Below are 26,108 nucleotides of genomic sequence, written 5' to 3' on the forward strand. Positions count from 1 at the left end.
GGGGGAGGCAGCAGTTGGGAGGGTGGTTAGCAACTGATGCCAAAAAGAGGGTGATTTTAGCTTTTTTTAAAAATGCAATAATGAAAAAAAAAATGCAATAATGAAAAAAACAGAAGTTAAGAAAGAAGCACCGAGAAAAAAGGCAATCTTGGAAAAAATACGTAGAATACATTATATAGTCGGGGGTTTTTAAAGCAAACAATGTGAAATGGAGATTCAGTTTTTTCTTTTGTGTTCTGTTGTGTGTGTGGAAATGTTTTCTTGTTTGTTTCTTGTTGTTTAAGTCAAAAATTTAAAAAAATAAAACATTTCAAATCAATTCTAAAGCTGGGTGTGGTAGCACACACACCTGTGGTCTCTGCTGCTGGAGCTGAGGCTGGTGCATCACCTCATTGTGGAAGGTCTGAGCTGCAGTGAGCTCAAGCCAGCAAGCGTCCATACTAATTCCAGCAACAATATGGTGAGCCCCCAGGATCTGAAGGCCACTGGGCTTCCTAAAGAGGGGCTAACCAGCCCAGCTGGAAGAAGAACTGGTTAAAGCTTTCATACCAATTAATACTGAGATTGGGCCTGTGAGTGGTCAAGGCCCTGCTAACCTGGGTTGAGATAAGGAGACCCAGTCAATCAATGAATAAATTTTAGAAATGACATACTTTTAAAAAATAATTGTTATGAATCACTTTTGGCCCACTGTCTTTGCTTATTTAGCTCTTGGGGAGCTCGGCAGCATACTAGATAGAGTGCCAGGCCTGGATTCAGAAGGCCTGAGTTTCAATCTAGCCTCAGACACTTATTCACTTACACCTGTTTGCCTCAGTTTCTCCAACTGTGCAACGGGCATAATAAGAGCACCTCCCTCCCAGGGTTGTTTTAAGGTCAAAAGAGATAATAGTAATAAAGCCTTCAGCACAGTGCCTGGCACATGGTGGGGACTGCACCCAAGCTATCTTAAAGGCACTGATGTCTAAGCCCATTATATATTAGTCAATGCAATCTCTAACTCTGCCCACAGGCCAAGGTTCACTGAAATCAAGACTACAAAGTGTCTCTGATGACAGGATCATGGCTTATCTCAACTTAGAAATATTCAGTGTGATCTTTTAGTAAAAACTACAAAGCATGTAAGCATTGGAAACTCCACTGGTCACTTTGTTTCAAGGCGGAAGTATGAGCTATGAACAAAGATTAAATTTGGAAAATGGACTGGGGGGGGGGGGGGGAGGAAGGCCGCCTCTTCTAGATACATTTGAAATCCAAGGTAATGTGTGAAACACTTACTTTCTTCAGCCCCAAGCTGCAAGAAAATAGGAATCTATAACTAATCCCTCTGACAAGCTGCTCTGGCATAACTTTTCTTCCAGTTCTTGTTGAAGCCTAAACAATACTGATGTATTTAAAGACAATGAGCACTACAATTGTAAAAACTGATTCCCTGACTTGTAGCCAGGCATTATCAATTGCTCACGTCATCCCAAGTATTCACAGGCACATTTAATCCACTCACATTTTCATTCACTCCTTCACTCAATAAATCAAGTCAACAAGGATTTATTGAGTGCCAAGTATATGCCTAGCATTGTGCTAATAAGCATTAGGCACAAAACAGTCCCTGCCTCAAGGAATTCCCAGTTTAATGGGGAGGCTGCATGCCAACAACTGTGGACAAACAAGATAAAAGGATAAACTGGAGATATTTAATGGAGGAAAGGCATTAACATTAAAGGGAATCACAGAAGGCTTCCTGTAGAAGGTGGGCCTTGAAGGAAGTTGGGAGACCAAGATGAGGAGGGGGAGAATCCCAGGCCTAGGAGACAGCCAGGGCAAACGTCTGGAGTCAGGAGATGGAGGGTCGTGTGGGGAACAGCAAGGAGGCCAAAGTCACCAAACTGCTGAGTTTGTGGGGGCAGTAAGGCATAGGAAGACGAATCTGTACTGCACCCCTCCTGTGGGTACTCTGCACCACACCCTGGGGGAATAGAGTGACTAAAGGCAGTCCCTGCCTGCTCTTTCTCAGAGTGAAGGAATTCAGCACAGAGAAAACATTCAGGATAGAGGAGAAGGAAACATAACAGCGTTCTTCCAATTCATGCAAAAAAGGCACAAACTTGTTTTCTGTTGCTCCAGAAGGCAGGATTGGGACCCCAAAGCAAATGTCATAGGACCCATTTCTGCTCCAACAAAGAGGAGTGACACATAAGGCCACAAAACAAGAAGAGCTTCCTGCACTGGAGGAGACATCAGCTCTCTGACTTCTAAGATGCCCTTCAACGACACTGCTAAGCTTGTCTGAACAGGAGCGGAATAAAAAGGGCTCCCTCAAATTAGTCTCTGCACTCACAACTTGATCAGTAAAGTTCCTTTTTTCCTTATCATCATAAGATCTATGCACCTTCACACACAAAGAGATAATTCTCGTAGGAAAGGAAGATATTCAGTATTTACTGTTTGAATTTATGTAAACCTTGTAGCTACAAGGATTCTACAACTTTGATGGATAATCCTCACCCTAAGATCCCAGACTCCTTACTTAGAATGTACAGGATCTGTGTCAGCAAAGCAGGTCACATGGAGAAACCCAGTTTGTCTACCAGTGAATGGGTACAAGGAATAGGCCTGAGAACCCATCACACACATCACCGAGATGGCACAGAGTGCTTTACAATTATTCCTAGTCTGGGGTGTACAGATTAGAGAGATGATGAAGACATACTGTGAGAGGTACACGAGGACAGACATCTCCCTCCTGTGCTGGGACCTGCCTTCGCTCTTCCTGATGGAATCATGCAATAAGATTATCTTCTCTGTAACCACATGTTCTAGGTTGGTTTTGAGGAGAATGAGCAGAGAAGTGTGGTAAATTTCTCTCTGCAGTGACAAACCAAAGAAAAAGGGAAACACGTCTCCTCCCAACCACAGAAGATTGGATAAGTAACACCCAACGTTTGCTCTGGGACATCCCAGGATTTCTCTACCTCTTCTCATGTCACAAAATTCTGAAAACTTTGCCCAAGTGAATTTAATTGCAGATCTCCAAATTATGTGCCATGGGACTTTGAGGAAGGTCTCAGAACAACACAAACACCGTGGGATTAATATGACCAGGATTAATGATAAAAATCCCATTAATAAGCATTTATACAGCACTTTAAAGCTTGCAAGATGCTTTATAAACATTTTCTCATTTCATCCCCACAACAATACTGGGAGGCAGGTTCTGTTATTACCTTCGTTTTACTGAGGGAGAAATTGAGACAGGGACTAAGGCACTTCCTTGCCCACATTCAGAGCTCATAAGTACCTAAGGAAGGATTTGAATTCAAGTCTTCACGACTCTGGACCAAGAGCACTGTCCGCTTGGCACCCTGCTGCCTCTGAGGGATAGAAGTTATCCTCTCTCTCATGGAACATGAACGAGGGAGGAGCAGGGGGAGACCGCAAGGCTGATCAGATTGCTCCCCACGGCCCGTCACTGGGTGTCTCCTGACATCTGAATCTACCCCGATAACTGCGCAAAGCTTCGGTCTCCTCGCTCTTCCCCAAGGCTTCCTTAACAAGATCTCACGTGGTCGCTGTACCTCCAGCTTCTCCCCTCTCCAAGGTCCCCGGGGACAATCTAGGCCTGGCCCTGCCCCAGCTTCAGCCGTGACCCCGCAAGGGCCAGCACCCCCTGGGCCATCCAGCCCTCCCGAGAGGCCCCGCCACCGCACTTTTGGACAGCTCAGATTACTACCAGGAGCACAATCCTCTTCCGAGGCCTCTGTCCCTAGGTGTGAACCCCTGCCCAGGTGGGTTTGGGGGCTTTCTGCTGCTCCTCCGAAGGCCCTCAGCATCTTTCCTCGGAGACGGTCCCAAGGCCCGGGCTGACCAGGGTGACTGCCCCCGGGCCACGCCTTCCTCGGCCCAAGATGACAGTGCTTGTCTCAGGGTGGGGAGCGTCCCTTCCTCCCCCCCTCCCAGCTCTGGGCCCCACGTGCTCTTTCTGATCCCTGGCCTGCATCCCCTCGGCCTGGTTCGCACACGCCCCAACCCCTCCAGAACTCCGCCCGGGAGCCTCTGCCGCTGGGACTCGCGTGGACGGCCTCCGGGCGAGCCTCTGCGCCCACAAGACCCACCCGCCCCGCCGCCAGGGGGCCCCCGCCACGCAGGCGCACTGGCCCAGAACGCCCTCCACCGGGGGGCGCTGTGTGCGCTGCGCGCCCTCCTCCCCGCCCCCTATGGCGCAGGCGCGCAGAAGGCGTGCCCCGCCCCGCCCCTACCTGTAGTAGGACAGGAGGCCGTTGCTGAGCACGAACCAGCGGCGTTGGTAGCCCTTCAGGTAGTTGGTCCACTTGAGGAGCCAGCCCTTTAAGATGTCCGGGCTGCCCCCGCGACCGTCCTCGGCGCCCGGAGGCTTGGCCTCCACCGCCGCCTCCTCGGGGATCTCGGGCGACGTCGATGCCAGCGGGGGCCGCGGGGGCAGCGCGCTCATGGCGGGCGCCTCGGTGTGGCACGACAGGCAGGGCACGGCGCTGAGGAGGGACGACAGCCCGCGGGCGCCCCCTCCGCCCCCAGGGCCCCCCGGGCCGTCCCCGCCCGCCGCCGCGGCTTTCCCCATAGACGCCCCCGCGAGCCCCGGGCGGAGCCGCCGCCGCCGCCGCCCACCCCCGCGAGCCCAGCGCCAGCCTGGGGAGCCCGTCACGAGGGCGGCCCCCGCTCCCGCCCGGCGCAGGACTCCCGGCGGGGGCGACGGCGGTGGCGGCGACGGCGGCGACAACGACAGCGGCAGCGGGCCGCGAGGAGGGAGCCCCCCGCGGAGCCCGGCAGGTGTGAGGCCGGCGGCCGCGGCGGTGAGGGTGGCACGTGGGGGGCGGGGCCGTCACGTGGGCGCCCCTCCCGCCTCCGGACCTGAGCCTTGGACCGCGGAGGCAGGCGCGAGAGAGCGCGCGCGCGGGCGCCGCGGTGGTGGGGGCCGTCACGTGAGGGAGCGCCCCTCCCAGCCAGCCTCGGACGGGGGGAGGTGGGGAGGGTGAGAGGCGGCAGCCGCGGTCCGTCTCCTCGCGCGCCCCCGGATCCGGGTCTGACCCAGAGGGAGAGCCAGCTAGAGAAAGCGCGCCGGCCAGCGCAGGTGTGAGGAGGCACGTGAGGGAGCCCCGCCCTCCCGGCCTCCTCGGGCTCTGATTGGCGGAGCGAGCCAGCCAGGACAGCAGGCGGGGCGGGGAGGGGTCCCGCCCGCCCTGCCTCTGCCGCGGGACACGTGCAGACTCCGGCGGAGCTGGCGCTCGTTCTGCGCCCCCTGCCGGCCGGGGCCTGAGAGCTCGGAGAGAGGGCGGCTGGCCTCGGAGTGACTCCTGCGGGCCCTCATTGGCCGAGAGGGAGAGTCCTCGCGCCCTGCGCCCCCTGCCGGGCTCGAGCCTGTAGGAGCGCCCTGGCTGCGGGATGCACGTGGCGAGCACGCCCCTGTCCAAGCCCGTCTGGTCTCCGCAGCGGTGTGGAGTCGCGCCCCGCCCAGTTCCCCTGCCCTCAGCGTGCCCATCATGTCGAGGGCCACCCGCGCTGGCTCTCCTTGTCCGTGCAGTGCTGTTGGTGCCTCTGGGTCCCCTGCAGAAATGTGCTGCGGCTCTTAGCACCGTCACCGAGCAGGACACTGAGCACGGAACAGGCTGCGTAGCTGGGGAGTGTCCGGCTGGCATTTGCACCCGGTTGGCCCGAGCCCTGGCCCAGTGCCGGAGGGAACGGTGTTGTAATGGAGATACGGCAACCTCGAAGGCCCCCGGTGGGTGCAGGGGCCGGAGCCAGAGGGCAGCCTCACCATTGACCTCTGCGCAGCGCTGTCCCCCAAGCGGCCGATCTTCACCATCGCCAGGCATCCCCGGCTCCCAGACCCGGGTGTGTGCAGAGGGTCCCTGACTTGGGGAGCTTTACCAACCAAAGCTGCCCAGGGAGGTCTCATTTTCTTAGTGCCCTTCAGCAGAAGTGCCAGAAAGAACTGTGCTAATGCCCTCCTGTCCCCGCTGTTTGGTCAATACCATTCCATCTCCTTTGCCGTTTGCCCCCTCCCTTGCAGCTCAGCTCCAGCACTTCTGCCCCCCACCCCATCTACTGCTAGTGCCCCCTTTCCCCAACTGCCTGGTATTTGTGTCACATGTACCTGTTGTTCCCCTTTACCCCATGGCCGATGAGGTATCTGAGGTTTGGGAAAGGAAGGGTTCAATCCAGAAGGAAACCTAGAACCAAGACTTGGTAAATAATTACTGACCATTCTCTTGTCTCTTCGGGAGAGCATGGCCAGCTATGATTTTTTTCCATCTCTGACATATCTAATGAAATGATCTCTCACTGCTCTCAGCTAATAAGCACATTAAGCACCTGCTGTCTGTGGGGAATTGTGTTAAGCACTGGGAGTACAAAGACAAAAAGCGTGGTCGCTGCCCTTGAGAAGCTGGCATTTTCATAGCGGGGTGGGTGACATGTAAATTACTAATTAATAAAATTCTAAGACTTATAGATAAGAGGTTCTCAGAGGCAAGCACCACCTCCTTTGTGCTTGGGTTGGTTCAGCACCTTTTTGACCTCCTTGTATGTCACAATAGGGACCGTAATAGAAGGTTCAAAGGCTCTGGTTTAGTCAACCATTATGAAAATTGTTGTAGAAACGTCGCTTAGTGGACCTTTTGCCAGTTGCATCTGACCACTCTAGACCTGATGTGATTCAGCTGGGTCTCAACCCAAGTTATCCACAGACTTGCTTTCATTTCCGTTGCTTTTTGGGGTTTATACAGCTATGCAGTGGTGGGCAACCTGAGGCCTCAAGGCCACCTGTTAGCTACTGGAAAATCAATTTGGCAGCTGAGAGGAGGACCACTTGAACTGGGGGAGAGATTTGAGGCATAGGAAGCCACTAGGCTGCTTTAGAGAAAGTGCAGACCTGCCTGAGGAGATGAGCGCCAGCACCTCACCCGTGTGATGGCATGATCAGAGAGGGTACATTTAAAGAGATGGTGTGAAGATAGAAACAAGAGTCAGCAACACATTGGATATGTAGAGTGAGTGCAAGAGAGATGTCAAGACCACACTGAGGTTGAGAATCTGGGGGAGTGGGAGGACGGTGGCTCAAACAGGGAAAGGTTAAATATGGTTTAAACAAGTCTGAGTGTCCAAAAGGCAGTGGGTGTTGCAAGACTGGAGCTCAGGAGAAAAGACTGGGTGACTGGCTAGTGCCATGAATGTACAGAGGGAAGTCAGAAGTGAGATCAGGTTGGAGAGGGAAGACGAATCCTTTTTGGACCTGAGTTTGGGGTGTCCGTGGGCATTGGGGTATGTGGTTCTAGAGTTCTGAAGGTCAACCCTGGAGATGCACATCTGGTGTCTAGAGTGGACCTGATTATCTGAATGTTATCTGCCTCCATCTAAGTTCATCGAAGCCAAGGACTCCCTTACTCGCCTGTGTCTCTTGAGAATTTGTCCTTTGGGACAGTGGCCTTAAGAGGCCGGCGAGATGAGTTTGACACTTTGGAAGTTGCCTTGAGCAAATCAGTCCACCTCCCTGTGCCTCAGTTTCTTCACCTGTAAAGGGAGGGGGTTAGATTCTGTTGCTTCAAGAGTTCCTTCCACTTCCAGAACTGAGCTCATATGGTGCTGAGGGGCATCTACAAAGTGGGGAGCTCAGCAAATGTTTGTACAATCAGTGTGTTTGAGTTCTCTCTGCTTCTCAGGCCAGGTCCCGGGTTCTAATTCCAACTTGGACACTGCTCTGGGCCTCATGTCCCACATCTCCCCGATGAGAAGGTTTGGCTAGATAATCTCTTAAGGACTGGACTTATGGTCAGCACATCTTACTTTAGGTTCTTTCACAATTTACACATCCTGACCTGGGGCTGGCCGCTGATCCTCACTTTTCCCACCCAGGTGTGGTGGGAACAGGCTTTGTAAAGCAGTCTAGGAGAAGAGCTTGTCATTGTGGACGGGGATGGTGAGTCTATGTATCCCACCTCTCCTCCTTCCTCCCTCCCTTACCTCACCTAATAATGAATAATCCTCAGTGGTTCAGAGTTTACAAGAGTAAAGTATGTTATAAGCTTTGTTTTACAAGGGAAGTGGCTGAGATCTAGAGAGAGGAAGGGCTTACCCAAAGTCACACAGCAGTTAAGGGGCCAGCCTGTCCTAACCGAGGCAGCTACCACTTCCCTCCTCCCTGAAGGCATGACCCACACACAGATGACGCCAAGGAAACAGTGAACAAAAGCAGTTTAGTTACATCGTCTCCAGAATGGTCCTTGAGGCTGAAGCACAGCTCCTCCTCCTTCTACTTCCATCCCCAAGACCAGGACCCCTCTTCTGCTGCTTAGTGGGCGATGACCATGCTTTTCCTGCTACCGGTGCTGTTCAGAGTCTCCACCTGCTTCTTGGGCTTGGGCTTGAATTCATTGCGGTATTTCTGGATGCTCTCCAGGTATCTCTGGATGGGCAGTGCTTCCCGACGCCAGCGGTTCAGCTTCCTCAGCTGATCTGTCATGAACTTCCTCTTCAGGTGGTCATAGAGGTGGCCCATTTTCTTCTTGGTCTTGTCTGCTGCTCTTGTCTTAGAGAAAACAAAGGGGAAGTTAGGGGGGAGAAAAGGGAGGGATCCCTTCATGCCCTCCTCACTGCACCCTCCACTGAGCAGAAACATCAGTGTCCTGATGACCGTGAAGCTTTTCTAAGTGGCTTCACCACCACCCCCAGCCCCAAATAGCACTCATTTGGGTAAAAGGGAACCATCACAAATGAGGTCTAGTCCCAACACCTTCCTGGAGTGGGAATTATCTCCACACCATCCCAGACCAACTCAAACACCTCCAATAATGGGGTTGGGGTGGGGGGGGCTCATGCTACAACAGACTGCCTTGTTTCTTTACCCAGACCACGAATTCCCAACCTGGGACACAGCAGATATGTCGGTGGTGGCCTACATCTGGGAAGTGTCTATTTTATTTCTCGTGTGCATGGTAAACTCTAGAGTGGACTTCCTGTTGTAGTGAAGAGAGGGTATGGAAAGGTCCCCAGAAAAGCTAAAAGGCACAAAGGCCAAGAAAGGTTGGAAACCCCTGAGCTCGACTGAGCTCCTGGCCTGCAGTGGCCTCTTTGTGTCTCCCACCCATATCTCGGCTCCCAGGTGAGGTGGGATGGCTAAGCTGAGGAGAGGCAAGTCTCACCATTCCTCCCGGGTCACCAGAAGGACAACAGAGCTGACACCATGACTCTACCCCTCCGGACTGTCCTCTGTGCCAGGCTGAACCTCGCCTCTGCTGTCCCATCAAGCAATCGCACCCTCTTGGTAAACAGTGAGGTGGTCGTCCAATCATGAAAGAGGGCTTTGGGGCAGCCATGTTTACAATGGCAAAATCAAGGTCCCAAGAAGCGGGCTAGGTTGGCTCCAGTCATGTCTTTCAAGTTCAGGGCTCTTTCTAATACAATATATGGCATCCATCCTTTGTTGGCCTGGAAATAAGCAGGGCATGGTGGACAAAGGGCTAAACCAGGAGACACAAAGACCAGGAATCTAATGCTGCCCCAGACACTTAGAAGTTCTATGACCCCTCAGAGCCTCAGTATCTTCTTCAGAGAACTTGGTTACTCTAATGAGACCACAGATGTGAAGCACCTGGCAAACCTCAAAGTGCTCCAGAATCAAGGGACAACCCAACACAGAAACACCTTGACCCAGTGTCCACTCTCCTGCAGAAGCAGCCACCAGCCTCCAACTGATAGTGAGAGGAGTGGAGATAATTCGGTTTGAGGGTGTGGTGAACTGGGGGGGGTGCCCCACCTTTGCCCCCACCTGCTCTGAGTGACCCAACTCTCAACGGAAGAAGCAGGCACTTCCCGCCCCCCACGCCAGTGTCCTCCTGAGAACCTGGGATTAAGAGCAGCTGTGTCTCTGCCTGGACAGAAACACTCTCTCTTCCTCGGGGATCACAGGGGTTAATCCCAGGGGTTCACCTCTTAAGAGGTGACTCTCCAGTTAAATCCAGGCCTCTCTCTGCCTCCATGTCTTTCCTGAACTCCTTCCTCTGTATTTGCTTCAGTATTCCCACCAGGATATTCACAACCAAGCACTTCCCCACCCCCTGGCCCTATACAGCCATCTTCCCTCCCTCTTCCCAGAAGCCTGGGATGCCTCCTTTTCCTCATCTCTCTCTTTTCCAGCAACTAATCCCCCCTCCCCCGATGAGAGCCAATCTACTGCCAAGTCTGGTGAGTTCTCTCTCCAGAGCATTTCTTAAACCAGTTGCCTTCTCTCCAGTCAGGTCCTCATCACATCCAAACAGCTGCCAATATAACCTTCCCAAGGCACATGTCTGACCACATCCATCATTTCTCTGTGGTTCTAGGATAAAATACAAACTCCTTCGTCTGGCATTCAAGGCCTTATGCAATCCGTCTACTTTTCTGGCCTTACTTCATATTACTCCCACTTCTAAGGTTGTAGATGGAGTTGGGATGGACGTTAAAGGCTAACTAGTCCAACACTTTTACCTAACATAGGCACAGAAAGGTTAAGTGACTTATCCGGAGTCCTACAGCTAAGTGCCAGGGGTAGGACCTTGTCAGTAACGTGGATTTTAGTGTGTGTGAAGTGGATTTTTGTTATTTCTTAGACTTCAGTTTCCCAGGATCTATGGCCATAACAACCCCCGTTTCGCAGGTATTAGATATGAGTTCCCAGGCTCATGGTTCAAGACATTTGCTACCACATTGCACAGCATTATAATTATAACGTAAACATTTGTGCTGAAACTGTAAACATTTACTGTGACTGCACAGTGAGATACAGAGATGAGGTGATGTAAACTTGTGAGGCCATTGCTGGCAACATGCCTTCTTTGTCTGATGCCTATAAAATAGGCGGTCATTGGTCAGTGAGTGCTGCGACAATCCAGCTAGCAGCTGCTGTGGGGGTGTGAAACCAACACCAACCAGCTCACAGAACTGGGAGCCCAGGTTCTTTTGATCTGCTTTACTAAGGAAAACAACTTTTAGGGGTTAACAATCTTACTTTAATCCAGTATACAAATATCATTTACTTAGTTGGGGGGAAAAAGCCAGCACCCTGAGCTTCAGAGCAAATACAAATTACAAACATCAACAGACAGACCTTGTCTGATTTAAATCTCAATGCATAGTTACCAGAGTTTAACAAAGTCCCAACATCCGGGTTTACAAGCTGGAGGGCTCTTAACTACAGCTGCCCAGAGTCTCCACATCAGCACACCCCAAGAGTGAGAACCCTAAGCAAATAGCTCTGTCTTCCCTTTTTATGCACTCTTTAGCCATCACCAAATGTCACCTGAGCGACCAGAACTTAGGCTTCTACTATTGGCTCTGGTCTTAGCAACTCCCCTTAGGACCCTGGGGGCTTCATGCCCACATCAGCTTAGCACCTAGTGGCTAGGGGTTTGGGGCCTACTTGGGATCAAAGATATAATTAGACCTCCCTTCATTGGCCCCACCTAAGTTACCAAGGCAGTGAGATGGGGAACCTTTATGGTTGAATGCACAAGCTGGAAGGCTGTGTGCCTTGATGGGCCCCCATCAAGGCTTGGGAGGGAGCAATCTGTGCTTGCCTCAACCAGCCCCCATTGAGGCTTGAGGGGATTTAGGGGAACCCTTTGGGGTTGAAGGCACAAGTTGTGCCTTTCTGGATTGGCCCCATTGAGACGTAGGGGGTAGTTGCCCCCTCTTCTGGCCAGCCCCTGTAAGAAGGATGATTAGGGAATGCTGTAGGAGTTTGTAGTGCTTCCATTACCAGCAATACTGTGTTAGAGAAGACTAGACTAGAATACAGCTTATTATTAACCCCTATGAAGCTGTCTTTTCTGTCTGACCAGATCAAGAGTGAAGCTGTTAGAGGCTGGAGTCCGAAACCTCCAGTTCCTTCTGTGTATTATCTAACAGACCTGGACCCAGTACCCCTAACTCTAAAGCTCTTCCTGCTACCCCACTATGTGCTCCCCACATTTCAGCCAATTGAGTGCTTGTACCTAGGCACTCCCATCAACTCCTCCCTCCTTCCTGGAATCCTCTTCCTTGCTCAGGGGCTCCCTCTGCCTGGTACTCCCCAAGTGTTCTCTGTCATCTCTTATTCTCCACCAGGTACTTCCCAGGTGTTCTCTATCATCTCTTATTCTCCTGGGGCATTTTGCCACAACCCCTGGTACAGGAGGTTCTCAACTTGTGGGCACTGATGCATGGAAAAGTGTACATAAGACATGACCCTATGGGGCCCTGTGGGTGTGGAACACTATACACCATCACACTCAGGGGTGTTTTATTTTTTAGTACAAGGGATGGCTCACTGGGGAGTGGACGGGGAGAAATATACTTGTAACTGAAGATAATAAGAGAACAGAACAATAAAAATATTTCTAAAATACAGATTACCTGAAAAAGCAGAACCCAAAGTGGTCAGCACAGTCAGTCAGTCAGTCAACAAACATGGATTAAATCCCTATTAGGTATCAGGTACCAAGCTAAACACTAAGGATACCAATATAGCACCCCCTGCCCTCACAGTCTAACAGGGAGACACCATGCAAGATGAAGACTGGATAGATGAACAAAGAGGAGGCACTGAGATTAAGGAGGAGTGGGAAAGGCTTCTTGTTCAAAATGTTACTTTAGCTGAGACCTGAAGGAAGCCAGGAGGAGGAGGTGAAGAGGGGGCGAGCCAGTGAAAATGCCCAGAGTGGGGATAGAGGTATTATGTGGTGGAAAGTCAGGTGTAAGAATGGAAATGGGAGGGCATGATATGAGGAAGGGCTTCAGAAAGTCAAACAGAGGGCTATTTGTTCCTTGAGGTGATAGGGAGCCACCTGGAGTTTGTTGATGGGGTGGGGTGACATGATCACATCTGTATTTCAGGAAAATCACTTTAGCAGCTGAATGGTGGATGGGAGTGGGAAGAGGCAGGCAGACCCAACGGAAGGCTATTGTGATGTTTCAGATGTGAGTGGGGTGATGGCTGTGTCAAAGAAGAGAGGGGGCCATATACAACAGGGATCCTGGAGGGCAGGATCCTTAAGATGTGGCAACAGACTGGAATATGGTGGGTGGGGAAGAGTGCAGGATCAAGAATGGCACCTAGGCTGGGAATGTGGGTGACTGGGAGGTTGGTGGCACCCTCGAAAGTAATAAGGAAATTAAGAGGAGGAGAGGGTTTGGAAGACAGACAATGAATTCCATTTTGGACCTGTCAAGTCTAAGATGTCTTCCAGACATCCAATATAACGTCTAAAAGGCAGTTGGAGATGGGGGCCTGAAGGCGGAGAGAGGGGAGGCTTAGACAAGTAGCTCTGAATCATCAGCTGAGAAATGCTCATTAAAATTATGGGATCCAGGGGCAGCTAGGTGGCTCAGTGAGTAGAGCCCCGGCCCTGGAGTCAGGAGGACCTGAGTTCAAATCTGGCCTCAGATACTTGACACGTGCTAGCTGTGTGACCTTGGGCAAGTCACTTAACCCCAACTGCCCTGCCAAAAAAAAGGCAAAAAAAAATTATGGGATCTGATGAAATCACCAAGGGAAATAGTATAGAGGGAGAAGGAGGCCCAGGCCAGAGCCTTGGGGGACACCCATGATCCAGCAAAGATTGAGTAAGAAGCAGTGAGATGGATAGAACCCAGAGAGACAGAGGAATGCCAAGAAAACCTAGAGAGAAAAGAGCATCCAGGAGGAGAAAGTGATTAATGATGTCAAAGGCTGCAGAGAAGTCAAGGAGAATGAAGACTGAGAAAAGGCCACTGGATCACTGGTCACTTTGGAAAGAGCAGTATCCCTGCAACATGAAGCTGGAAACCATAACACAAAGAGAGGAGAGTGGAATGTGTGTGCCAATAGTGATCAGGATTGGGAGAGGATGTGGAGAGAAAGTGTCATGTTCAGTATGGTGGCATCTTCAGGACAAATTGGTTACACAAGCAGAGTTGGGGAGGGGGGCATCATGGCTCAGGACCATCTGGCTTCCTCTTCCCTCCCCAGCAGCAAGGAGGAGGAGCAGGAAGAGGGGCCCCCAATGAGGTTTTTTCACAAGCCTCAAGACCACCAGGAGCCTGGGCTCGAAGCAGAGTACCTAAAGCCCTCAACTCCCACCCCTTAGGCTAAAGCCCTGGCTTTGTCATTCAAGTCTTTTGTACAAAATCCACATTCTGCTGCCAGCAGAATCTCTTCCTACCACTCTGCCCACTCAAGCTTTTTAAAAAAGAGGGAGAGGGGAGGAGGGAGAAGGAGAGAGAGAGGGGGAGAGGGAGAGAGAGGGAGAGAGAGGGAGAGGGAGAGGGAGAGAGAGAGAGAGAGAGAAAGAAAGAAAGAGAGAGATGGAGAGAGATGTGTTACACCGGAGAGAACTGGAGGGGGAACAGATCACCCCCCACCATTTCCTGGTTGTGGACTTCGGGCAAGTTGGATGCCTTCACCAACCCTTAAAATGCCTCCTTGGCAATCATTTTAAAAGCTCCCATTTCTGGTCACAACAGTCCCTTGAGAGAGGCAGTGCACAAATGAGGGCCACCCAGCTAGGCCTGAACCAAGATTCTGTGGCTAATCCCCTAACTCCCACAGCCCATCCACCCCAGACACGGAACCTCCACATTTCTGATGAGCCTCATACCAAGAGCCTGGGCCAGGGGAGCTCTGGAGGCCCCTTCTGTTTTAAGAAGTGGGAGGGAGAACACTGGCCCAGTGTAACCCTATGGCAAGTCTGGGTGCTACATTACCTCCAATTCGTACATTCGCTGGGCACTGAGGTTGTCTCGGATAATCACCCTAGATAAGTGACTCCTGGGTAAAAATTTTTTCACAGCCACCTCACTGGCATTCATCAAGCTAGAGAGGGAAGGGCAGTATTTACCAGGGATGCTCCTGGGCAAAGCCAGGTCTCTGGCAAAGTCCTCAACTAAGCCAAGAATAAGTAGAAGCTGAGTTGATAAATTTCCTTTGGCAGTGGGAGGTGTGGGAGGTACCTCTGAATGCCTCCAGGAGCCACCTTCAGAACCAAGGTTTTTGGGAGGCACAAATTAAAAGGTGTTGGGGGTGGGGATGGGGAATGTTAAAAAGGGATTTGGAGAGGGGGCCTTGGGTGGGTGTTCTTTGAAGGGGAGGGCTAGAGGGAGCCTAGGAGAAGGGTTCATGGGGGTGGGGTTCTAAATGGGGTGGTGGATTCAGAGGGCTTTTGAGGAAGAATGAGGGAGCTGTCAGGCGGGTAGGAAACTAGGTATTGGCAGAGTTCGAAAGGGTTGGGGAGAGAAGGTGAAGATTGCAAAGGGGATATTTCAGAAAGGCCCTGGGGAGAATTCAAAGTGGGAGAGGGATGTTGGAGTGGAAGGGTTGTCAGGGAATTAGAGGGGTTCAGAGGCTGAGGAACATGAACGGGACCATGGAGAAAGGAAGTTGGGAGAGGATGTGGAGAAGGTCAGGGACACTGGGAGAGGGCAGGGACCCGCTGGGATCCCAGGGATAGAAAGCAGGGTGCGGAGGGGTTCAGGATGACTAGGATAGAGGAGGAGCGCTGAGTGCCCCATTGGGGGAAATCCGGGACGTGGTTGGGGTGAGGGGGCTTTGTCCCGTTCACACGCCGTCGAGCGTGGGGGTGCTGGGATGCTCGGGGTAAGAGGTCAGGCTAGGAGGGCAGAATCCCGGGGAGGGGGGTAGGGTTCCCAGGGTGCAGGTCGAAGGTCGGGGTGGGGGGGAGGTCCTCGGGGGGCGGCACCTGAAGAGCACGGGAGCCTGAGAGCTTCTGGGCTGCATGAACACCACCTGTGGCTTCCCGGCCAAAGGGATATCTGTCCGGCGCCGCTCCAAGTGCTTGTCCAGGAGCAGCTGGCATGGGGACTGGGACGGGGGCGTGGCCATGGCCGGACCAGGCAGGGGCACTTCCCCAGCTTCTGCGGGCTGGGCGGGCCGCTGAATGGAGCCCAAGTCCATACCAGGCCGTTTGCCCTCCCGCGTCGCCTAGGAGACGGGCGGGGCTCGCGGTTAGAAGGCGGGAGCCCAGAGAAAACGAGCCTAGTCTTGGGAAGCGTCCGTTGCCCAGGAAACACGCCGCAGTCCGCGCTGGGGTGGGGGGCGCATGCGTGCCAGGATGGATTGTCCCTGTGCGGACGCCGTAGGGCGGACGCGACCCGTTGCCTAGGAGACGGATGGGGGCGGGAGGGCATGATGGAGGGAGGCGCGGGAGCAGTGTGTGAGGTGGCGGCAGCAGAGGCGGCGCGGTGAGCGGGCGGCAAGCGGAAGCTTCATCACAAAGACGGCGGCGGCGGCAGCAGCGACGGCGGGATCGAGGACGCTGAGAACTGGGTGAGCCTGGGGCATTGGGCACGAGGCTGGCGTCGCTCGGCCCCGGGCCCCTTCCCCGCGCCCCGCCCTCCTCTCGCACCGTCGGGCCCCTTCGCCCCGCCCCCTGCCCTGGCCTCGCCTCCCTTTCCGCCCTCTCATCGGCTCCTTCTCCCCTCCCTGTGCCCGCCCTCCCTTCCTTTCCCGTCGGCCCCTTCGGGTAGGCCTCGGCCCCCGGAAGGCTCTGGCCAGCACTTCCAATCCCATCAGCCCTTTCGCCTCAAGCTGTTACCGTAATTCCCAGAAAGGAGAGCAGAGAGGCCCCTCGAAGGCAGAACCTTAGTATGGCCTGTGGAGTCCTCCTGGAAACCCAGGGCCTAGGCTAGAGAAGCCCCTCCCCAGAGCGTCGTGCTTCTCCCTAGGCCTCAGTTTCCCCATCTGTGCAGCGAGAGGCAGGTGGTACGGGGGGAAAGGGCCAGATTTAAAGTTGGCATTCAGCCCGCATTTATTACGTGCCTACTGTGTGCCAGCCGCTGGACCAGGTCCCGGGGATATGTCTTCAGTACAAAGAAGGAAACTGTGCCCCCCCCCCCCAGAGGTACCCCAGGAAAGCGCGCGGCATCGTGAACACTAAACGAATGAGTACAAACACAGGCTTCCTGCAGCAGATCGGGCTGCGAGGCAGAAGTAAGGGCAGCCCTGGCAGGTGTGCCCACGGGGGCAAAGGTGCAGAGAGGAGAGATGGGGTGTTGCGCGCAAAGACCAGAGAGAAGGCCAAGCAGAGAACGAGGGAGATTGTCCAGGGGCCCAGGGCCAGTCGAACACAAGTTTCTGGTTTCGCCAGGATAGGACAGACCCTTCCAACCCCACCGTGCCTCAGTTTCCCCATAGTGCTGGACCACTTCCCAGCTTTGTCTAGTCTTGCCTCTTGCCTTGACTTCCTTTGTGAGCTGTAGAGGAGTCACTTCCCTCCCTACCTCAGTTTCCTCTTACGAAGGAGTGCACTAAGGAGCCTCCGTGATCTTGAGGGGGTCACTCCTTCTTCCCTGCAGACACGAGCACCGAGATTCTGCTACCTGACTTAAGCCACCTTGGATGGTCTGGAACACTGCCCGAAACACCCAGAGGTAGGTCTGGCTGCTTGCTGCTGGTCTGAGTCAATTTGGCGCTTGCCCTGCCCCACCCTGGGGGCTTCACTCCCCCCCCAGTCCTCCCTCTGCCAAGGCTGATTGCGGCCCCCACTCTTGCAGATCCTCAGGAGCCTGGGGTCACAGCTGCCCCAGCACGAGGCTCCTCGTTAGGGACAGTCACAGGTCAAATGGGAGGCGAGCTGTGGGGACAGCATTGACGTCCTGGGGTCTCCTCTTGTGTAGTGGACGAAGGAGAATAAGCTGCCAGGAGCTGGCGCTTGCCGTGTGCGGTCACCTCTGCCAGGAAAGCTCGGCCATTGTGGGGAAAGCTGACCAAGGCCCTCCAGGGCGGTGCCCAGACTCATCATGCCCCTAGCACTGGGCACATGCTGTGAATGAACGCTAAGGTTCACCACCCTCCAGGCAGCATCGGGCAGCCTCCTGGCCCACAGCCTGGGCACCCGCTTCCTTTCACCATCACTCATTTCCCAAAGAGAGCTGCTTGGGCCACATCATGGAGGTCTCAGCCTCCACATTGAAAGGGCTGCTGAGGAGCTTGAGTTCAATGCTGTAGATTGACTGGATCCATTGTAGGTTTGGGAACAGCTGGTGTGGCAAGAAATCAGCACTTTTAAGGAGACCATCTGACCTGCATAGGTTCAAAACATCAACTTGTCCCAAGTATAAGATGAAGGAGGTGTGGCCAGAGAGCCATTCATCTGAAAAAGACCTGGGGTTTTTAGTGGGTCACAAGCTCCTTGTGTGCCTCCCATATGCAGATGTGATTTTTGGCTTCCTAACCTGGCTTAGGGTCTGGGAGGAGCTGGGGAGTTTAGAATGTAAACTCTGAGAGCGGGAGAGGGTCCCTTTTGTTTTTACAGATCTAGTGACTAACTGTGCAGTGCTAAAGTACTCGTTCACTGGTCACTATCCCTCTTCTCCTGGGCCCTGGTCAGACCACATTCTTATGGTCAGTTCTGGGAACCAGCTTTTTAGAAGGACGGGATCATCTGAAGTCATCCTGAGGAGGCAGCCAGGATGGCGAAAGGCACCCCATTCTTGCTCGGTGAGGATTGCATGAAGGAACAGAGTACGTTTATTTGGAGAAGAGAAGGGAAAGAGATGAGAGCTCTCTCCAAGGACTCGAAGGCTGTTACATGTGAGGGTTCTGCTCAACTGCAACGGGTAGATGGAAGGAGGAGTACAAGCTGGAAGATGAGGGCCAGAAGCCCTTCCTCAGGACAAGAGACAAGTGGGCTGCCTGTGGATGGTGAGCTCCCCCTCCCTGGAGGGCATCAAGCCATGCCCAGAAGACCACCTGTCAGGGTGGGTATAGAGGGGGGTGGCCTCCAGGAGACTCTGGGATTCTCTTGTCCATCCACAGCCTGGCCAAGGGAGTCTGTGCCCAGTCATAGAGTTGTTAGGATCTGTGACCCATACCAATTAAACAACAGATGCTGGCAGGTTTGTGCATGTCCTCCATCCCAGCTCTTCTGGGAAGCCTTCCCTGACCGGACCAGCCCTCATTCGGCCCCTTCTGCCTGGGTGTCATAGAAGCCGCCCGATGAGGCAGGAGTGACGGCCTCATCTCTGCTCTGCTGCTGACTAGGGGGACAACCTTGGGCGCCAACCTGAACCTCCCTTCCCTTAAAGCAAGAGGGTTTGAGCCACCGTTCTAGAAAGTAATTTGGAATCATTTTTTTTCAATCACCCATGTGTTCATACCCATCTTATACATTAGTGAAAAAGAACAAAGACAGGAAAAAAAATCCCATACCTGACCTACAGAGCAGTGTGCTTTGTGCAAAGAACTGGAAACAAAGCTACTCATCATTCGGGGAATGGTTAAAATAAATTGTACAGAGTGCGTGAATGTGATAGAATGTTAATATGCCATAAGAAAATGACGAATTTGGAGAGGCTGCTGAAGCAAGTGAGGATTTCTGTGAACTAATGCAGAGTGAAGTAAGAAGAACCAGACAGCGGGGGTGTAAGTGACAGCCTGCTGAGGAACTGACAGGTGGAGCTCTGCTCAGCGGCGTCACTGATCAGACATGGTTCCCTGCAGCATGCAGGAATAAACATTTAAAACCGTTTCATTGCCTCCTCGGGGCAGAGCCGGCTGGATTCGTATGACCTTTGGGAAGACAAAACCTCCATGAGGCAGTGCACAGAGACCGATGATGGCCTGCGCAGGAGGCTGCCGTGCCAGGAGGGGATCTGGAGTATTCTGGAAAAGGTCGAGTACTGATGGGTAATTGATAACTCCCAAGCTCTCGCCGCTGCATTCCTATTGCTTTACCTAGGAACAACAGCATTGGCCCTGGGAAAGAAAGAAATGCCTCCTACCCGTAGTTTGTTCAAGTTGGCAATCCATCGTTTACCCACAAGCATTTTTAGTCAGACAGTCTCTGGTTCCAGAAATGTACATGGAAGGAACAAAATAATCAAACTGTGTCATTATAATGACCGAGCTTTACCCCAGAGAAAAGTGGAGGAAGTGCACCTCCCTCTTCCTTCTGCAGAGATGGGGGCTGCGGGGCTGTGGCATGGAGGGGCTGGTTTGGCGAGGCTGCCTTTTCTCCTCTTTGCTTTTTGTTACGAGGGATGGCTTGCTGAGCCTCGGACAGGAAGGCATATGTTCAGAAATAAAGGCGGTGTGAAAACAAGACGCGTCTCTGCTTGGCCTCTTGGCTAAGCCAACTGTAAACACAAGCTAAAATGATGAGACTGAAAGATTCCATCATCATGTCTTAATAGCCTCTTACACATTTATAAAGCATTTCGTGAGGTTATCTTCCTTTTACAGACAAAAATACCGAGGCAACTAGGTGGCGTGGCAGCTAGCGTGCTGTGCAAGAAGATCCGGGTTCAAATTCAGCCTGCAAGCCCACTGAGTAGCTGTGTTACCTTGGGCAAGTCACTTCCCCTCTATTTGCCTGTTTAATTTTACCATTGGAAGGGACCTCAGTGGCCATCAAGGCCAACCCACACGTGAAAACAATGCCTCTTCTAGCATCGCTGACAAGTGGTGGTCCAGCCTCTGCTGAAGACCTTCAGGGAGAGAAAGGCTGGGTAGCTCAGGCCACTTTGGGGCAATCACTAGCCCAGTTTGGCTGGAATAAAGTACATGAATGTGGCTGTGGTCAGCCTGATCTGAAGAACATCCTGTGTCCAGTTCTGGAAGGACGCTGAAATGCAGGAGGGCAGCCAGGCTGGGGACTCGAGGAGATTCCATCAGCAGAAGTCTGTTACCAGATCCTGCCCAAGGATATGGACAGTAAGAGTCCAGAGGAATCTGCCCACTTTGTTTCCCAGCAAACAAACCCAGCTCAGCCCCACTGCCCCACAGGGCGGGGCAGGGGCTTTGGAAACCCTCCTGTGGTAACTGGAGGATCATGGAATTCCTGAGCTGCAAAGACATGGAGGTCATTCAGTTCAGCCCCTGAGAACAGGGGATGGAGTACAAGGTCACTGGGGTGTTCATTCCAGTAGTGACTGTCATGTACGTTGTCCTCTCTGAGCCTCCCAACAACCCTGTGTAACTTTATCATCCCCCTTCTACAAATGGGGAAATGGTCCCAGCAGTGAAAATGGGCCCAGGTTGGCCCAGTGGTAGCAAAGCCTGGACTGATGCCCAGGCCATCAGACTCCCAGGTCAGTGCCCTTTCCCCTTTCCTAGACTGCTTCTCCATGCAGAAGCAGCAAACCGTTCTGGTGCAGAAGGTTTTCTTAACACCCAAGAAAGTGGAGCGTGAAGACCCTGACTGTTGTCCCCTTCCAGGGTCTTACAAGGTATTGGGGTGAGGAACCTTTATCCCAGAGCTCTGCTGAACTCCAGGCACCAAGGAGCCATTTGTATTTGGGGCCAGCGTGGCCAGTGAGGCTAACCTCCACCCAAATCAGAATCCCCTTGACAGCATTATCCAGCCACTGCCCTGGGAAGGGGAACCTTCAGAGATCTGAAGGTATCTCTTGTGAAAGAAGGATTAGGCTTATACTGTACCAGGCCAGAGTTGGGGTACTCATTATGAGGGCATCCTCCTGACATCCAGCCTCTGCCCAGGGAAGGGGAGCCCCCCCTGCCTCCCAATGTGGCCCAGGCCAGAGTTGGGGTGCTCTCATTGTATTAGCATTCTCTTGACATCTAGTTATAATCTGCGCCTCAGCAGCTTCCACTCGTTGCTATAGTTCTGCCCTGGGACAAACCAGAGCCAACCCACTCCTTGTGCCATGCTGGTCCTTCCGAGGCTTGTCTTGGTGAGAGGTTTGGGGGGGGTTCTGCCGCCATCGTTGCTGAGAGTCTGGAGTGGACCGTCTGGTAGGAAGAGACAAAGGCAGCATCCCAAAGGAAAGGGCAGTGGGTGTGAGAGGACTTTGGTTCCGATCCTGGCTCTGATGCTTAACAGTATGTGTGTGGGACAGGGAACCTTGGGTTGTTGGCGTAGACTAGAAGAAAGCCCTTTCTGGCATTGACTCCTTTGAATCTCTGACTGTAGTTGCTATGCGGGGCCTTGGTGAGCTCCCATCCGGAGTGCTGCCTCAGGGCCGTACAGAGGCCTGTTTAGAAAGGGCAGCCAGCTCACCTCCATCTGACAGGTACTAAGACTGTGTCCCCAGAACAAAGACCGCTGTCTGTCTTCGGGAAGCCTGACTTATTTGGAGAAATAAAACATGGAAATGGATGAGATTGCCCGAGATCATGTGACTCTTTGTAGCAGCTGAGTGAGCTGAGCCTCAAGGGCTTCCAAAGGGGCCTCTCGGGCAGACCACCAAGAGGCCACCTTGATGGAAGCCATGGCATTTAATAACTCATAACGATAATTGGCACTTAATCAGCGTGTATGTGGCAGGCACTGTGCTAAGTGCTTTACAAATAGCCATCTCAATTGATCCTCACAAGAGCCCTGAGAGGTAGTTATCTCCATTTTAAAGACAAGGAAACTGAGGCAGGCAAAGGGAATGTCACTTGCTCAGGGTGTCACATATCTAAATTTTTACCTCGGATCTTCCCGACTCTGAGCCTGGCTCACTCTTCACGTCATTTTCAAGAAAGACATGGATAATTTGGACAGTATTCAGAGGAGAGCCCAGGCCAGGAAAGGCCATGTGAGAGTTAGTTGGAGGAATTTGGGAATGTTTAAAGAAGAGACTTGGGGGGAGGGGGCAGGCGAACCATTTTCAAGTATCTGAAGGACTCTCGTGTGGAACAAAGGTTAGGCTTGTACTGTTTGCCCCTGAGTTCTGCCTACAGGAGCCAGCAGATGAAAGTCGCTAAGAGACAATTTGAGGCTTTTTTCAAAGGAAAACTTGCCAACCATGAAAGTTGTCCAAAAGGGGAAGGAGCCACCTCCAGAGGTGGTGGTTCCCTGTCACTAGAGGGCTTCCAGCAAAGCCTGGAGGATGACTTGCTAGGATGTTGCAGAGGTCATCATTCAGATCATGGTTGCTTGAGGCAGCTCTAGAGTCTCTGCCAGCTCTGAGATTGTGAGATTCTCAGGAACAGAGAGATCCTCAGCCCCTGAGGATGCCCCTTCTCACTCTGGACAAAGAAGAAAGAGCATCAAGGCCGCAGTGTACAGTTCCTCGTTAGTGAGAGCTCCAAAGGTCTCTAAAAGTGGATCCTGAGGCCTGGGTTTCCCCTGTTGACCTCAGCCTCCTTATGCAGCCATAAAAACAACCTGTTCCCCCATCAGCAGACGGAGAGCCCCAGGAGGGACAGGACCTGCTTTCCTTTCTTCAGACCCTTCCCTGGTGGCAGTTCTGTCTGGCCTTCAGGAATAGCGTTGAGAGGAAGTTAATGGGGAATCAGAAGAGTCACTGCTACGTGTGAGCCGAGCCACAGCTGGTGGGAGGAAGGAGGCTCAGAATGGGAGATGGACAGTTGTCCAGCATACCTGGGGTGTGAAGTTTATAAGGGAGGACTAAAGGGAAACCCTTCTAGAAGCACTTGGATGGCACAATCAGAGGTATATACTATTTTCCATGAGGTCCTGGGGGGACTGATTGCTTCAGGCTGGGGAATGAGGATCAGAGCAGCTCTAGAGGAAGATGACACGGGCTGCATGTCATCGGGTGATGGGGGTTGGGAAGGGCAGTACAAAAGGGAAGCCAGGACATTCTGGCCAGTAGCAGGAGCACCACAAACAAGCTTAGAGGGTCAGTTGGGTGGCCAGGTCTGGGCAAAGGCCTTGAATGCCAGCCTAAGGAGCCTGGCCTTGAACTCATCCTTGTGTGTGTGCACATACCCATGTACCAATGCCGCTGGCCAGTGTGCTGGCCTGGGAGCCCACGGCAGTGATTGGACTTTACTTTTAACACCTTCTTTCTCTCCTCAGTTTTCTTTAGAAAAAGAGTAGCAGGAAGATGCAGCCCCCCGTCGTCGCTGGTTTATAAAGTTTGCCTTAATGAATACATCTTTGAACACTATCCCCATTCTCTTCAGGCAGCCTGCAGTCTGTGGCCTGTCCCAGATTACCAGCAGCCTGTACCTTGGCAATGGCTTGGCCGCTAACAACAAGGTCATACTGTCCAGCAACCAAATCACTACCGTCATTAACGTGTCCGTGGAGGTGGTGAATACCTTCTACGCAGACATTCAGTATGTCCAAGTGCCTGTGGCCGACACCCCGCTCTCCCGCCTGTACGATTTCTTTGACCCAATCGCTGACAAGATCCACACGGTGGAAATGCAGCAGGGCCGTACGCTGTTGCACTGTGCGGCCGGAGTCAGCAGGTCAGCAGCCCTCTGCCTGGCCTACCTCATGAAGTACCATTCGATGTCCCTGCTGGACGCTCACACCTGGACCAAGTCCTGCCGACCCATCATTCGGCCCAACAACGGTTTCTGGGAACAGCTCATTCACTATGAATTCAAACTCTATGGCAAAAACACAGTTCGAATGGTGAACTCTCCTTTCGGTGTGATCCCAGATGTTTATGAGAAGGAGGTCAGAGTGATGATCCCGCTGTGATGGTAATTAGCTTTCTGCTACTGAGGGTGAAGGGTGCAGACCTGTCATTCGCTCTAGACCACGGTCTGAACTTGAAAATAAACTCTTCAGCTCGAGTATTACACTTTGATCGATACAGAAAAGCAGATGACAATGTGAGATCAAGGAGTGAGTTCTCCTTGGGGCTTTAACCTTGAATCAGCATCTATAAAGAATAAAACTCAGTCACTACAAAAGTTATCAAGAACTTAGTGATCAAGAACCTCCCTGTCTGTGCCCGATTCCCCTGGGGCTAGTCAGGGAGGATGTGTGAACAGGGGAGGTGAACTCCAAACATTGGTTCAGCAGAGAGAGAAGCCAAAAGGTGGCTGGGGCTCTTGGAGCTGATCCAAAAAGGCTGGGGGCTAATTGACAGGTATGGAAAGCTCAAGCCTGGCCACTGACCATGTCTGCCATTACTCCCAGGGCCAGCTGTGTGCCCTTCCTCCCCTTCCCTGCCTGCTGCCTCCCCCTCCAGTTACTTTCTGGTGAGTCCAGCCTTGTGGGTCGACTGGCCTGCACCCTTTGGAGATTCAGGGACTGACCAGTGACTGAAAGGGAATGTATTTCCATGCTCTGAGCTGAAGCAGCTGACCTCCTGCCCCTGCTCTCTCCCCTCTCCTGAGAGAGACAGGGTTTCATTCTAGTATCTCACTAAGAGGCACACTGCAGGGGCACCCCATTTCATCTCACCCTTTCGTAGTACCCTCCCGAGGTTCATCTAACCAAGCCCTTCCTTGGCATCCATAATGCCAGGTAGACAGGTTAACTGAGACCCAGGTGCTCAAGCTTTCTTCCCTCGGGATGAACAGCTCGTATCTGTGCCTACCGAAGTCAATCGCAGGGAACCAGTAAATGGCACACCGTAGGTAGAGTGTGCCTGTAGGTGGCCAGCTCTCTTTCCCCTCTCCCCCTGCTTCCCCCCAGCCCTTTAAATGAGATAATGTCTGATTATGCCCTAAGTGGGTTAGTAGCAGGATTCCCTGGAGCACATTTTTTATTGGCTAAACAATCTTTTACAACAAAGGATCCTTAATAAAACTTGTAAAATTTTAAAAAACTGCCTCTTTTTCCTTCCTGCTGAATTCTGCTACTCCCACCCAATTGCCTTTTAAAGGGCCAGCTTTGAAATGAATAAGCTTCATTCCAGCCCATCACCTCGGACAGCCCCGGACCTGAGCCAGCCATCTGCCACATTTCTTGCTAGGGCTTCCAGGAAGGCCTAAGAGAACCCAGAGGATGGGCTTGGGTGAAGCGCATCCCACCACATGCCTCCTCCCTGTCTGGCACCTCATCAGTCCTTTACATTTATAGAGCGCTCTACAGTTTATTAGGGGCACTGCCTTTTAGTCAGTGGTTCAATGTTTGTGCAGAGCCTACCTAGCCCTGGCATAGATTTGGAATCCTTCCCTGCTCAACATAATGGAAAATGTTTAACCCGTATGCCTAGTGAATCAAGCCTTGTGGCATAGTATCTAGTTGACTTCAGGGGCAAGAAGAGCTGTGTTCAAACCCCACCTCTGACCTGAGCTGTGTGACCACAGGCTTTACATAGGTCCCTGAGTCTCTAGACCCAGAAGGGGCTTTCCAGACCACTCAGTCCAAATTTGGCATTTTACTGGTGGAAAAACTGAGGCCTATGGAGTTTAAATGACTTGCCCATGGTCGAAGAATGAGTTAGTGGCAGCCAGGATTCAAACCCAA

The 26,108-nt window shown here is 52.5% G+C and overlaps 3 protein-coding genes across 4 annotated transcripts in view; 1 reads left to right on the plus strand and 2 right to left on the minus strand.

Annotated features, from left to right (window-relative positions):
• OSBP2 (oxysterol binding protein 2) overlaps nt 1-4,468 on the minus strand; it is a 299,159-nt gene extending 294,691 nt beyond the window's left edge. The window contains exon 1 of the mRNA XM_036761740.1: nt 4,257-4,468. Coding sequence (XP_036617635.1) covers nt 4,257-4,468 — 212 coding nt within the window. The remainder of the gene's footprint in view (nt 1-4,256) is intronic.
• A 3,740-nt stretch (nt 4,469-8,208) lies between these two features.
• Nucleotides 8,209-15,888, minus strand: C1H5orf52 (chromosome 1 C5orf52 homolog). The gene is made up of 3 exons (XM_036754661.1): nt 15,720-15,888; nt 14,728-14,836; nt 8,209-8,557 (listed from the first exon to the last, which is right to left on the minus strand). Exons 1-3 carry the CDS (start codon nt 15,860-15,862, stop codon nt 8,321-8,323), a joined length of 489 nt encoding a protein of 162 aa, XP_036610556.1. The 5' UTR covers nt 15,863-15,888; the 3' UTR covers nt 8,209-8,320.
• A 153-nt stretch (nt 15,889-16,041) lies between these two features.
• Nucleotides 16,042-25,465, plus strand: DUSP18 (dual specificity phosphatase 18). Of its 2 annotated transcripts, none has more exons than XM_036754795.1 (3): nt 16,042-16,306; nt 17,335-17,409; nt 23,751-25,465. In XM_036754795.1, the coding sequence occupies exon 3, from the start codon at nt 23,820-23,822 to the stop codon at nt 24,384-24,386; it is 567 nt and encodes a 188-aa protein (XP_036610690.1). In that variant the 5' UTR covers nt 16,042-16,306; nt 17,335-17,409; nt 23,751-23,819; the 3' UTR covers nt 24,387-25,465. The 2 variants fall into 2 exon arrangements, with proteins under 2 accessions (XP_036610690.1, XP_036610783.1); XM_036754888.1 differs by having other exon boundaries at nt 16,169-16,306; nt 23,858-25,465.
• Nucleotides 25,466-26,108: the final 643 nt, after the last annotated feature.

The sequence above is a fragment of the Trichosurus vulpecula genome, chromosome 1 (assembly GCF_011100635.1).
Source record: "Trichosurus vulpecula isolate mTriVul1 chromosome 1, mTriVul1.pri, whole genome shotgun sequence".
Taxonomy (NCBI): domain Eukaryota; kingdom Metazoa; phylum Chordata; class Mammalia; order Diprotodontia; family Phalangeridae; genus Trichosurus; species Trichosurus vulpecula.